The sequence below is a fragment of the Hylobates moloch genome, unplaced genomic scaffold (assembly GCF_009828535.3).
Source record: "Hylobates moloch isolate HMO894 unplaced genomic scaffold, HMol_V3 SCAFFOLD_22, whole genome shotgun sequence".
Taxonomy (NCBI): domain Eukaryota; kingdom Metazoa; phylum Chordata; class Mammalia; order Primates; family Hylobatidae; genus Hylobates; species Hylobates moloch.
Genome location: NW_026652297.1, coordinates 32,438,942 through 32,452,541, shown reverse-complemented (window position 1 = coordinate 32,452,541; position 13,600 = coordinate 32,438,942). Strand labels below are relative to the sequence as shown.

At 40.2% G+C, this 13,600-nt stretch overlaps 1 protein-coding gene and 1 pseudogene across 4 annotated transcripts in view; both read left to right on the top strand.

Annotated features, from left to right (window-relative positions):
* CCDC25 (coiled-coil domain containing 25) overlaps positions 1-13,600 on the top strand; it is a 41,693-nt gene that overhangs the window by 6,623 nt on the left and 21,470 nt on the right. For 3 of the 4 annotated variants that reach the window (XM_032143381.2, XM_032143380.2, XM_032143379.2), the window contains exons 2-4: positions 1,355-1,402; positions 4,149-4,188; positions 9,961-10,012. In XM_032143381.2, coding sequence (XP_031999272.1) covers positions 1,355-1,402; positions 4,149-4,188; positions 9,961-10,012 — 140 coding nt within the window. Of the gene's footprint in view, positions 1-1,353; positions 1,403-4,148; positions 4,189-9,960; positions 10,013-13,600 lie in introns of those variants that run through there. The other variant, XM_058433385.1, reaches the window with a different exon arrangement.
* On the top strand, positions 11,608-11,696 carry LOC116462179 (small nucleolar RNA U13; annotated as a pseudogene).

Here is a 13,600-nt window from a genome sequence, read left to right as displayed (position 1 = left end):
AGAGCGTATTGCTCTTTGTCCTTCAGGGCTCCAGGTACATGTGTGTGTTCTGTGCTGTGGAGTGATAGCCAACAGATTGTCCAGCCCAACTCTGCACTTATCAGTACTTTGCCTCAGTGTGTATGTGTGCTTCAGTACTTCTCCATCACAGGCTTTGTAGCCTGAGGGCCCAGTGTCTATGAATTCAGGAGTTTAGTCCAATTGGATCAAACAAGTTTTGGTAGACTAGCTTTGAAACCTGGCACTCAGTTATAATTTCAGTAGGAATCCAAGGTAGGGACGTCTGCAATAAAACACCACCTTGGTAAAGCAAATGTCATTTCTAGGATAAGCCATACCCAGAAGATTCCATTTGAGTTAGGGTAGTTGTTTCTAACCCTGACCTTACATTAGAATCACTTGGAAGGCTTTTAGAAAACACAGATGCTCACTCTTGCCCACCAGAAGTTTGGATTTAGTTGATCTGAGGTGGAGCTGGGGCATAATTAGATGATTCTAATGACTCAGGGGTCAGAGTCACTGGTTTAGAAGTTGGAGAGTCATGGTATCCCTGAATGTGATAGAGAGCCTGTTAGAATATGCAGCACACCTGGAATATGGGTAATATTGGCTAAATACAATTATGCAAAATAAAACTTTGGTAAACATGGGAACTTAGTCGTGGTGTTTAATTTTCTTTTTTTTTTTTTAACTCTTAAAGAAGGCAAAAGTATAGGCAATACCATTGAACTGTAACCCTGAGAAAGTAGGAAAGTAGCTGTTGGTAAGGATGGTAACCTTTTTCTTTTGGGGCCAGATAGTAAATATTTTAGGCTTTGTGAGTCACCTACAATCTCTGTGGCTTATTCTTCTTTGTTTTGCTTTTTTCCACCCCTTTAAAAATGTAAAAACCATTCTTAGCTCAAGCGCTGTCCAAAAGCAGGTGGTAGGCTGGATTTGGATCATGGGCCATGGTTTGCCAACCCCTAATCTAAGAATTGTCACTTGTTTTTCACATGAAACAATTTTGGGCCGGGCGCAGTGGCTCACGCTTGTAATCCCAGCACTTTGGGAGGCTGAGGCGGGCGGATCACGAGGTCAGGAGATCGAGACCACGGTGAAACCCTGTCTCTACTAAAAATACAAAAAAAATTAGCCGGGCGTGGTGGCGGGCGCCTGTAGTCCCAGCTACTCGGAGAGGCTGAGGCAGGAGAATGGCGTGAACCCGGGAGGCGGAGCTTGCAGTGAGCCAAGATCGCGCCACTGCACTCCAGCCTGGGCGACAGAGCGAGACTCCGTCTCAAAAAAAAAAAACAAAAAACAATTTTGTTGGTGATGAAGTTACTAATTGTTTTTTATTTTTGTTTTATCTTAGTTAATTCATCTGCCTACACTATTTACATGGGAAAAGATAAATATGAAAGTAAGTTTTCAAAAGCATTTGATTTTGAAATTTTCAGCAGGTAAGTGTTATCTCTCACTCACCACCTTCCATGCCCCCCACCCAGTTTGTTGGTTCTGAGTTTTCACCTACTTTGACAGACTAGCTTTTGAGAAACAAAACAAGCTCACATAGGGAGACAGCAGCACTTCCTAAGCTACGTAAGAAAAATGCTTTAACAATCAATGTTACTTGCGATGATTTATGGGTTAGTAGGAGAAATATAAAACTCAAGTATTAATATGCTGCAGACTGCTTCACCATTAAGTCACACCCAAAGTTAATGTCACAACTTTATTATCATGAAAAAGTACTAAGGTCTATTTTTTAAAAAGTATAGACACAATGAAGTAACATGAATAGTAAATGTTGTAGAAGTAGACAGATCAGAGATAGTAAATTGAAAGCTGAGAAGGCTTTGTGGAGGAGTGGGTTAGGATGGACTAGATTGTGGAATCCTTTGAATGTCTATTGTAGGAATATATAGATACAAATCTAGATACATGATTTATGTCACAGATATAAATTTAGATGATATTTTTAGAGCCCTCTGGAGTGGCATTTTGCTGTCATTAAAACCTTTGTAGAAAAAAATGTAAGAGGCCAGGCATGGTGGCTTATGCCTGTAATCCCAACACTTTGACAGGCTGAGGCGAGAGGATCACTTGAGCCCAGGAGTTCGAGACCTGCCTGAGCAACATAGAGAGACCCTGTCTCTACAAAAAACAACAATAAAAGAAAATATTAGCTGGGCATAGTGACACACACCTGTTGTCCTTGCTACTCAGGAGGCTGAGGCAGGAAGATCGCTTGAGCCTGGGAGGTAGTCTGCAGTGAGCCGTGATCATGCCACTGCATTCCAGCTTAAGAGACAGCGAGAATATGTTGTCTGAAATAAATGAATGTATGTATGTATGGAACACTTTTTCCCTAGGAACCCTTAGAGTCATTTGGAGGTATCAACTTTTCCTAGGTTGCCTTGTAAGAACGGACATTACTTCTCTAAATCACCCCATTGTCTGGCATTCCTAGCCCATTACATTTATTTCTAATAGTGTTTATGACTTCAGACCAAGAACTCGATAGAACAATCAATTTAAGTGGAATGATTTACTTTCACTGTAAAGCTTTCAGGTCTGTTCTTTTTATCAGCCAGCAGGTGTCATCAGGGAGCCAAACTTTGCCTGACTGAAGGCAAGAGATTTTTTAAATTTCTCTTTCCTTTTTTTGCTTACCTTTTGGCTATTTGCTCAGTCCTACTTAAAGCATTAGAAAGCCTTTCAGAAAACTCGTAGTATCTACAATTGTTATGAGTTTCGTCACCCAAAATGTGTCTTCCTTTTGCTTTTCCTTTTCTGGACGGTAAATACCCCATTCAAATTATATAGACCATACTTTCTTGGGTACATTTTAAATCATCACATATGAATCATTCACAATTTATTTATTTATTTATTTTTTTGAGACAGTTTCTCACTCTGTCACCCAGGCTGGAGTGCAGTGGCATGATTTCAGCTCACTGCAACCTCCACCTCCTGGATTCAAGCAATTCTCCCACCTCAGCCTCCCAAGTGGCTGGAGCTACAGGCATGTGCTACCATGCCTGGCTAATTTCTGTAATTTTAGTGGAGATGGGGTTTCGCCATGTTGGCCAGGCTGGTCTCAAACTCCTGACCTCAGGTGATCTGCTTGCCTCAGCCTCCCAAAGTGCTGGGATTACAGGCATGAGCCACCCAGTCTTGTTTATAATTTTTAAATTGGCGTTTAATACTTAAATACTTCTGTATTAAACAGAATTATTACCAATTATTAATATGGCTGTAAGAAATATTTATTGATATAACCTTTATGTAGTGATATATATTAGCCTTAAAAAATGTGCATTTACTTTGAGCAAATACTTTAGCTTTTAGAAATGTACCTTAAGGAAATAATCAGAAATATGGACAACTTTATTTAAAAAATTTATTGAAGCATTTATAATTAGAAACAACCCAAGGGCCAACAATAGAAAAGTTTATTCATATAAGAGAATTAGGTAGTCATTGTTCCCAAAGAACTTTATTTTTATTTTTATCTAACAAATACATAGTTTGAAAAGTCAAGTAGTAATAGAATGCTTAGAATTAAAAAAAAAAAAAAAATCCTTCTTAATACCCATGTTCCACCCCACCCGCTACCTCCCCAGACAATTACTTTTCACTCTGTTAGCTATTTCTTCTGGTATTTTATTTCCATATGTGATAGAATTTCAGGTGATTTTTATTTTCTTTTTATACTTCTAGTGTTTGTTTTGTTTTAAATTTTCTGTAATTTTATAATCAAGTTATTTTTTCTTAAAGAAGTAAAATATTGCTTTAAAGTTTCAGCCAGTTCTTTTTAATGTTTAAGTATTATTAGGTGAATTGATTTTCTGAAACATCTAATGTATTGGTTGCTTTGTTTTGTCAGTGTTAGTTTTATTATCTTCATGTAGAAATAATATCTAAGCTTTAGATTAGAAGTATTATATAAATTTATAAAAATTATAAAGTTTATATAGTTAAATTGTGAAAATTATTATTTTTTCTATATTTTCAAGCATCAAGGTCTCCGAGTTACTCTTCTTCATTGAGGGAGAGAGAAATTTATGGGAGGAGCTGACATTTCTCCCATTCTTAATTTATAAACCCTGGCATATCTTCATTTGACAGTTTTTGTTTCTTTCTTTTCTCATATCTCATTGCAGATGAAGATCTGATCAAGCATGGCTGGCCTGAAGATATCTGGTAAGTAACAATTTTGGTTCTGCCCTCTGTAGATCATCATTTCCTTTCTTAGACTCGGCCAAGCACTCAAACTAGAATCATGCTTTGTACTGTGGTTTATGGGTCTTCAGGGGTAAACAGCTGACTGCCAGTTCCCTTCATTTCTAATTATCTTGCAAGTTGGAAATGATGTTTTTGGGTTTGATCTCAGGCTTGAGAGCAAAGGCCTCTAGGACACAGGCCTTCTTTTTCCTCCTTTTTGTCTCCACGCCATAGTAAGTTACTGAGACCACACCTTACTTAAATATTCAGGCCACTGTTCTTGAGTGGAAAAATGAAGCCTTCACATGAAGCAATGAAGAAAATAGATACAAGCATCCATGCGGATGGAATAGACGGAGGTTCTGACTGGTCCAGCTTTAAAAGAAGCACACTTGTTTTCCTTTGTCTTCTAAACTCCCTGATGAGTTTAGCTCTGTCTTGATCCAACCCCAACGCCTTCCTAAAATAATTTATGTGAACTGTTTTAAATAATAACATACACTTTCTTAGTCTCCCTTTGAGATAATTTATTTTGCTCACAAAACCCAGTCCAAAAAAAAAGAATACCAAACAAACAAAAAGACTTCATTTAAGCTGAATTCTTTTCTCTGTCTTAGAACACCATATAGACTTCTGCCATTCAGACCTGGGACCTTTTATGAATACATGGGCTTCTGTCCTATAATACTCTCACACCCAGTCTACTTTCTTTTTCTTCATCTTCAGCTTACACGACTGACTCTGACCCTAGTATTGTCTCTCTTCTGGAGCACAGTCCTGCCTATGGAGTGGGTTATCATCTTCCTGACTCCTCATACCTCCTACCAAATGCTATCCCTGAAGATAAAGGCACCTGGGTCCCATTTGCTTTATTATGATACTGAACATCTATCAAGCACTTAACTATATGCCAAATACTAAGTGTTTACCTCCATTAATACATTTAATTTCACAACAACCCTGTGAAATAGATATTAATATTTTGCCCATTTTTTCAGATGAGGAAATTAAGGTTAAGAGAAACTGACTGGGTCTGCTTTGTCTGCTTCTGGCTCTGGCTCCGGTTCTAAGTCACTGCTTCTGTCTCCTCCAGGCTGCTACTCTTTTGGCTTCAACTCCTTTCTTCTCCCAGGCTGTTGCTGCAGCTCTCTCTGGACCTCTTTTCTCTAAATGTGGACACAGACCCTTCCTTAATTCCCTCTGGTGATAGAGTTGAGGCTACTGCTTTTTAGAAGAGTTGATTTAATTTTCTTTTTTTTTTTTGAGATGGAGTTTCGCCCTTGTTGCCCAGGCTGGAGTGCAATGGCGTGTGATCTCGGCTCACTGTAACCTCTACCTCCCGAGTTCAAGAGATTCTCCTGCCTCAGCCTACCGAGTAGCTGGGACTACAGGCGCCCACCATCATGCCTGGCTAAGTTTTTGTATTTTTAGTAGAGACTGGGGCTATGCTATCACCATGTTGGCCAGGCTGGTCTCGAACTCCTAACCTCAGGTGATCCACCTGCATTGGCCTCCCAAAGTGCCGGGATTACAGCGTGAGCCACCGCGCCCAGCTGGAACAAAGGAATTCTAAAGGCTTTTTTTTTTTTTTTTTGAGACAGAGTCTTGCTCTGTCGCCCAGGCTGGAGTGCAGTGGCACAATCTTGGCTCACTGCAAGCTCCGCCTCCCGGGTTCACGCCATTCTCCTGCCTCAGCCTCTCCGAGTAGCTGGGACTACAGGCGCCCGCCACCACGCCCGGCTAATTTTTTTTGTATTTTTAGTAGAGACGGGGTTTCACCGTGGTCTCGATCTCCTGACCTCGTGATCCACCCGCCTCGGCCTCCCAAAGTGCTAGGATTACAAGCGTGAGCCACCGCGCCCGGCCTAAAAGCTTTTTAAATCTGGTCCCTATTCCAGCACAGTAGCCTGTCTTCTAAATCCAAATATGTCATCAAGTTAAACCCTGCTTGGTGCTCTCTTGCCTCAAGTGGGCAGTGTGCAATGCTGAAAACATCCAGACTGGGGCTGCCCGCCTTCCTAGGGCCTGAGACAGTAAGCTGTATGAGGACAATGATCACCTATTTCATTAACTACTGTGTCCCCAGTACCTAGCATAGGTCCTGGCACATAGTAGGTATCGAGTAAATATTTGTTGATTTCCTAATTGACTCTCTGCCAGCATAGAAGCAGTCTCCATGGATATTTCCCTACAGTGGCCGCATCACGGTTATCTCCATTTTGAGCTTCTGCCACCCCCAGCTGGATGATTTTCAGTTGTTTTTAAAGACCGGCGATCTCCAGACTGTCATGGGAATAAGAATGTCTGCACCTGTTAGGCAGTTAGCTGATGGAAATTTTTAACCTATCAGGTTTGAGGCATAAATACCTGCATAGAGAAGGTTACATAATCAGATGCAGCCTGAAAATCAGTGTACCACAGCCTTCTACCTGACTTTCATTTGTTTAATTAAATAAATGGAAGAGAAATTTCCACTTTACAACCCACATCCAATAAATTATGACCTCAGTTTTTCATTTCATTACGGTTAGTACTTCCCAAATTGGTCTACAGATACCGAGAGGCCCATTTTGACCCCCTTTAGTAGTCTTGAGATGAATGTTGTTGGATGTGATTGGCTTTTACCTTCAGAAGCTACATTAGAGGTGTGATGTGAGTAGGTGTAGACCTCAAAACCCATTCCAGCTGTCGATTTTGGACATATTCCAGGGAGTGCTAAGAATGATCCTGAGTTGATCACCATTCCAGGGTGGGGTGTTCACCTGCTTCACTTTGTGGAGCTTTTGAATCATTCATTACCTCTGTGAATGTCAGCATCTGAATTTATCCTGGAAAACCTCCTGAGGCTCTTTTAAGCAAAGGGTTTTCCTAGGAATCAGTGAGAATGGAACTAAATTCATCTTTTTTTTTTTTTTTTTTTTTTTTTCTGCCACGCCGCGCTCTGTCTCCCAGGCTGGAGTGCAGTGGTGCCATCTCAGCTCAATGCAACCTTCACCTCCCGGGTTCAAGTGATTCTCCTGCTTCAACCTCCCGAGTAGCTGGGACTACAGGCACCCGCCACCGTGCCTGGCTAATTTTTTTGTATTTTTAGCAGAGATGGGATTTCACCATGTTGGCCAGGCTGGTCTCCAACCCCTGACCTGAAGTGATCCTCCCACCTAGGTCTCCCAAAGTGCTGGCACTACAGGTGTGAGCCACTGTGCGCAGCCCTAAATTAATCTTTAAATGTAGGAAAATAGAAATAGTGTGCATTTACTGTGTCCAGACTTCCTAATTATTAGTGTTTCCACAGACTCCTCTTTAAGTAGTTGGACAGCCGCAGCTCCAGGGCCCTGAATCTGTATCCTCAGGCAGTTGATGCTCATTTAGTGAAGTTTCTGGTCTCTGCATTCAGAAAAGGGTAACAGGGAGAGGAAGATAACAAGGATAAGAGGGAACTACGGTTATAATTTAAACTTTGAGTAAACGTTTAGAAAGATTTGAGAAGTCATTTGCTTCTGTTTTAAGGAAACTTGCTCAAGATAGTTTGTTTATAGAGCTGGATTTTTTCTCTTATACTTTCATCCATTTTCCCCTGCCCTTTGTAGAGGTGTATCTATCATATACAAACCTGAAATTGATGTATATCAGTAAAGTTGCTGTATTTTGGCAGTGATATTCCTGTGTGTGTTTTGGTTCTTTCTCTACTTATGTATGAATATCATTAAATATATATTGAATTATTTGGGTATTTCTTTTGACAAAATTCTACATCAGAGACCTTTAAGAAAAATCAGAATTCAATCTACTATAGGTACATAGGGAAGAAGATGTTGTAAATAGAGAACTGGCTTCAGGCAAATAAAAGTTGGAATGGGAGAAGTTACTTTTCAGTTATCTTGGTTACTAGTGTGATATTTTCCTAAGATTCTGAAAGAGGATAATGATATATGTCATTTTTAGATTTGCAAAAAGCACAGGTTTTTCTGGCTGGAAAATGTCCAGCTGAAGGTGATAATTAGTATGAATCTCTCACATGGGAATGCAAATGAGTAAGTGAACCACTTGGAGAAATATAAGTCAAATAAGATGTTATGTCTGTTTCTGGGTATCACTAATGATTAAGAGTAAAACCTAGAGTCATCATAAACTGTGTGCCAAAAGTGCCTAATATTTTTATGTATGCATAGTGAATAGCAAGATGACTAACCTCTTCAAAGAGGGCACTTTTATATAGAATCTTACAGTCTACATCTTGTACTAGGTGTGAAGGTGACCATTTTCACCTCTAAAACATTTATTAGTGCTTAAGAAAATGGCTAGAGAAACATAATGGGATGTAATGATGCCTCTTTAGGATTTTCTGAACATTCTTCAGTCTGGAAAGGTAAGGACCAAGGAAGCAGTATGACTAATGTATTAGTCCGTCTTGCATTGCTATAGAGAAATACCTGAGACTGGGTAATTTGTAAAGAAAAGAGGTTTAATTGGCTCATGGTTTGGCAGGCTATACAGGAAGCATGGCAGTGTCTGTTTCTGGCAGGCCTCATGGAACTTTTAATCATGGCGGAAGGCAAAGGGGAAGCGAGGCGTCTTACATGGCAGGAGCAGGGTGCCAGGGCTACACACTTTTAAACAGATCTCATGAGAACTCTATCACAAGAATAGTACCAAGGGGATGCTGCTAAACCATTCATGAAGAATCCACCCCCATGATCCAGTCACCTCCCACCAGGCCCCACTTCTAACATTGGGGATTACAATTCGACATGAGATTTGGTGGGGACACAAATCCAAATCATATCAACTAAAGTTAACAGAATCACGAAGTGGCAGTCGTGTTACCTTGTTTGTTGTGTGATGCTGGGATTCTGAGGGGGCATTTCCGGGTATTGGAAAGAGAAAGTCAAATTCATTTGGTGAATTGAAAACATGAAAATCTCATATCCTGAATGTTGCATAGATTTTAAAAGGTTTAATTAAATTGATAGATGATAGAGCCATAATGCAAGGTAAATTTAAGGGGTGGGGAACATTCTGAATGTTTTTAGGACAATGTCAATAAAGGGCAGTGCTCACCCAAGAGACATGTGTTAGTATCACTGTCAGAACATAGGGCCGGATGAACTGTTGGGCTTGTGAATTATTGGGTTACATTATTGAATTGTAACCCATTTAATGATGTGTTCTGCTTAGCGTCTTTAGGCCCCACCTAACTCTTCCAGCTCTCTATTCAACATTCTCTTTGGATTGTTTTGCTATCACTTGAAATTTGGGATGTCACAAACAAAACAGTCATCTGTTTCCGCCAAACTGTGGTTCTGCTAATCTCCCAGGCTGGCAGCATTGGAGACTTGCTGACTTCTTTCACTCCCACTTTTTTCACCTGAAATTCTTTTCCTTGGTTTTGCTCTAAGTCCTATGCTTCAGTCAGGGGCCAACCAAATCTCACTGCCTCCTTTTTATCATGAAGCGTTTGATCACTGATAGTTCTTTTTATGTCTTGAAAAATCACCCTTCCCCGCACAGTTAACATTTAGTATCTCTACTCATCTTGGCACTTACAGCTCCATAACTCAGTGTTTCTCGTACCTCTTCATGGTGATGGGGAGCCCTTTGGAGGTGGTGACTGTGCTTTATACTCCTCATGATGCTTCACATGTGGCAGGCATGGAGTGAAGACTTTTTAGAACAGAATGCTTTAAATGGCATGTGGCCTGAGGAGATGATTGTCTTGTACCTCTTGCTAAAAGTGGTTTTCATTCTTTGTAGGTTTCATGTGGACAAACTCTCTTCGGCTCATGTATACCTTCGATTACATAAGGTAACTGAATTTAAACATGGATTCTTGACTTTTCTCCTGATGATGCATCATATCTTGTTCTTTATCCTTTGCAATTAAATTGCTTGAAGTAATAAGTCGGTACGCAAATCTAAAAGTTAACAAATGAAGACATGTCTTCCCTCTGACCCAGGAAATCGCTCTAACATTCTAGATGATTTTTGAGATGTAGAAGGAGGCAGTGTACATATTTCCCAGCTAGATGCACTGCTTATCCCGTCACTTCCGGTGTGTTGTCTGTCATCTCTGCTTTCCTTTTCTTTCGATTCAGTTGACACTCCCAGACTTTCTGTCTCCTCCAGTGGATATCATGTGTGGCTCATGTGATTCTACTGCCTCAGTGAAGGGCCCGTGTTCCCAGTTATCATGGGCTTCTTTAGGAAGTTTAAAAGAACATGCTAGTAATAAAGGAAAAAATATTTAATGGCCCCTAATAATACAATACCATTATTTTTCCAATCTGTCTCTATTCATATATTTTATATAGTTGAATCATAGGGTGTATATGCTTGTGAGTGTACTGCTTTCTTTTTGATAAACTTTCAACTTTGGAAAAATGTTAGATTTACAGAAAAGTGGCAGGAGTCATACAGAGTTCCCATCTACCCTTCACCTAGTTACCCCCATCATTAACATCTTACATTACTATGGTAGATTTGTCAAGACAAAGAAACTAACCTTGGCACATTGCTGTCACCTAAACTCTGGACTTTATTTGGATTTCACCAATTTTCTATTAATGCCCTCTTTCTGTTCTAGTAGCCAGTCTAGAGTACCATATTACATTTAGTTGTGTCTGCCTAGTCTCCTCTAGTCTATGACAATTTCTCATTCTTTCTCTGTTTTTTATGACCTTGACAGTTTGAGAAGTACTGATCAGGTGTTTTGTAGACTATTGCTCAATTTGCATTTATCTGATATTTTTTCTCGTGACTAGATGGGTTATGGGTTTACGGGGAGAATATCACAGAGGTGAAGTGCCTGTCTCGTCACAGCATATCAGGTGCGTGTATTACCGTGACGTATCACCGATGACGTAAGCCTTGATGGCCTGGCCAGGGTAGTGTTTGGAGGTTGCTCTACTATAAGGTTGCTTTTCTCCCCCTTTCTGTATTCTTATTTGGAAGCAAGTCACTAAGTCCAGCCCACGCTCAAGGAGGTGGAGGATGGAATTAAGCACTACTTCCTGGAGAGGAGAGTGTCTATATACATTATTTGGAATTCTGGAAGGCACATTTGTCTCTTTTCCCCTATTTATTTATTCAGTCATTTATTTGCATCAGCCTAGACTCCTATGTTTATTTTATCCTTTGAGATATGTTCTGGAACCGGGTTATTTTACTCTGATATCGTTGCAGCTTCAGCTGGAGCTCTTTCAGCGGGCTCCTGTGCGCTCCCATGTCCTCTGACATGCTCCCATCCGTTTGTTCTTTGAGCACATCCTTGCTTTCTGGCACTACAGAGAGCTCCAGGCTTGTCTTATATTTTCCCCGTCCCAGCTCTAGAATCGGGCATTTCTTCAAGGAACGCTGGTTCTTTTCAGTGGTAATGGTGTTTCGAAATCAAGATCTAGATGGATCCTTTTGTAGTTTGAGTGCGATGATTGGCTGTTCATGTGCATGTATGAGATGTGCCACCCTTGAACCTTGTCATGTCTGATGTGAAAAAATTTAAAAAGATCTGGGCTCTGGGTGCGCCTGTTACCACTGGAGTGTCATCGCTTTTCGGCCCTCTGAGCTGACAGAGAAGGAGATACATGTATGTATACTAACCCATGTGTATGCACATATCTGTAATTGTTTCTGTATCTCTCCATATGTATTTATATTAAGCTAAAGATGAGCTCATGGGGATGGCTCTGATTGTCATCCTTTGCTACAGGTTGTCTTTTTGCCTTAAACCATTTCTAGTCAAAACATTGTTTTCCATGCTCGCACTTGGGGAGGCTGAGCTGGAGGATCAGTTGAGCCCAGTAGTTCAAGACCAGCCTGGGCATCATAGGGAGACACTGTCACTACAAAAAATAAAGAAAATGTAGCTAGTTGTGGGATACCCACCTGTGGTCCCAGTTACTTGGGAGACTGAGATAGGAGGCTCACTTGAGCCCAGGAGGCTGAGGCTTCAGTGAGCCATGATCACACTACTGCACTCCAGCCTGGGCAACAGAGCAAGACCCTGTCTCAACAACAACAACAACAACAACAACAACAACAACAACAACAACAAAAACACATAGTTTTCCAAAGTTAGCTGTAAGCTACTTTTTTTCCCACCCCTTTCAGTGACGTGATGTCCTATGTTTGTAATACAGTTAAATTCTCTTGTCCACATTCCATCTTGACATCCCCTGGTTGATTAGATTACTTTTTAACATGACATTTTATGAACTTTTTTATGTTGCTATATAATTTTCATATTTGTTATTTTGACTGGCTGCATTGAGTTAATAATATGCTGCAATTAATATGAAATTCTTTTGTCAGAATATAGGTTGTTTACAATTTTTCAGCATTATGAATCACCAAGAAATAACTTTTCATGAACTACCTTCTGGTTTAATTTTTGTTTTTTGTTTTTCATTATTCTCTTAGAATACTTCTTAGGAATGGATTTCCTGGGTCAAAAGATGTACATAGTTTGGTAACTGCTTTTTCGCCAGATTGCCCTCTGAAAGTATTGTGCTTGTTTAAAATGCTCTCTACTATTTATAGGTTTTCCAAAACCTTTTTGGGTTTTATAACTTTAAAAATAAAAACCTTTTGACCATTTTGATGAATGTAAGATGCCACTTCATTATGGCAATAATATTCACTTTTTAGTTTACTAGCAAGGTTAAACAGTGTGCCCCATCTCATACTATTTATGTTTTTGAGGACTATATGGTGAAGGAAAAGAGGATTATGAACTCTATGCTGGAGCAAAATTCTGAATTCTTTTAGGCAGCTTCTTGCCATTTTGGAACTATTAGATTTGGAGAAAATAAATTATGGCGTCAGATTAATGTATTCTTTGGGGGATCTGCTGTGTCAGAAGATGGAAAATACTGGTGGTAGCCCCAAGTTCACATTGCCACAGTTATTACTTGTTTGAATAGAAGTTCAATTTCTCTTTCTTTTGGAAACACGTAATGAACTCAATTTAATTTTTTTTGGTAAATACGGGGTCTCACTGTGTTGCCCATGCTGGTCTGGAACACCTGCGCTCGAGGTGTCCTCCTGCCTTGGCTTCCCAAAGTGCTGGGATTACAGGCGCGAGCCCCTAAACCCAGCCTAATGTGTCCAGTTTGAAAGTGTGTGCTCCTTGAGGAACTTTTACCTGATTAATTTCCTGCAGTAAATGACATAGCCGTTGTACTTAGTAGGTACCAAGGAGGTTGGAAATGCAGTAAGACTAAGGGGTTCATTCAGACTCTGGGGCCAGACTGCTGGCTTTGAATTCTGGTTCTGCTGCTTACTCACCACGTGACTCTGAGCAAGTTATTTAACTGGCCTGTTTCTGCCTCTGTAAAAGGGGCATCACCTCACTTATTCATCTTTGATTTTGATACAGATTTCTGTAGAGAAAAAGGAT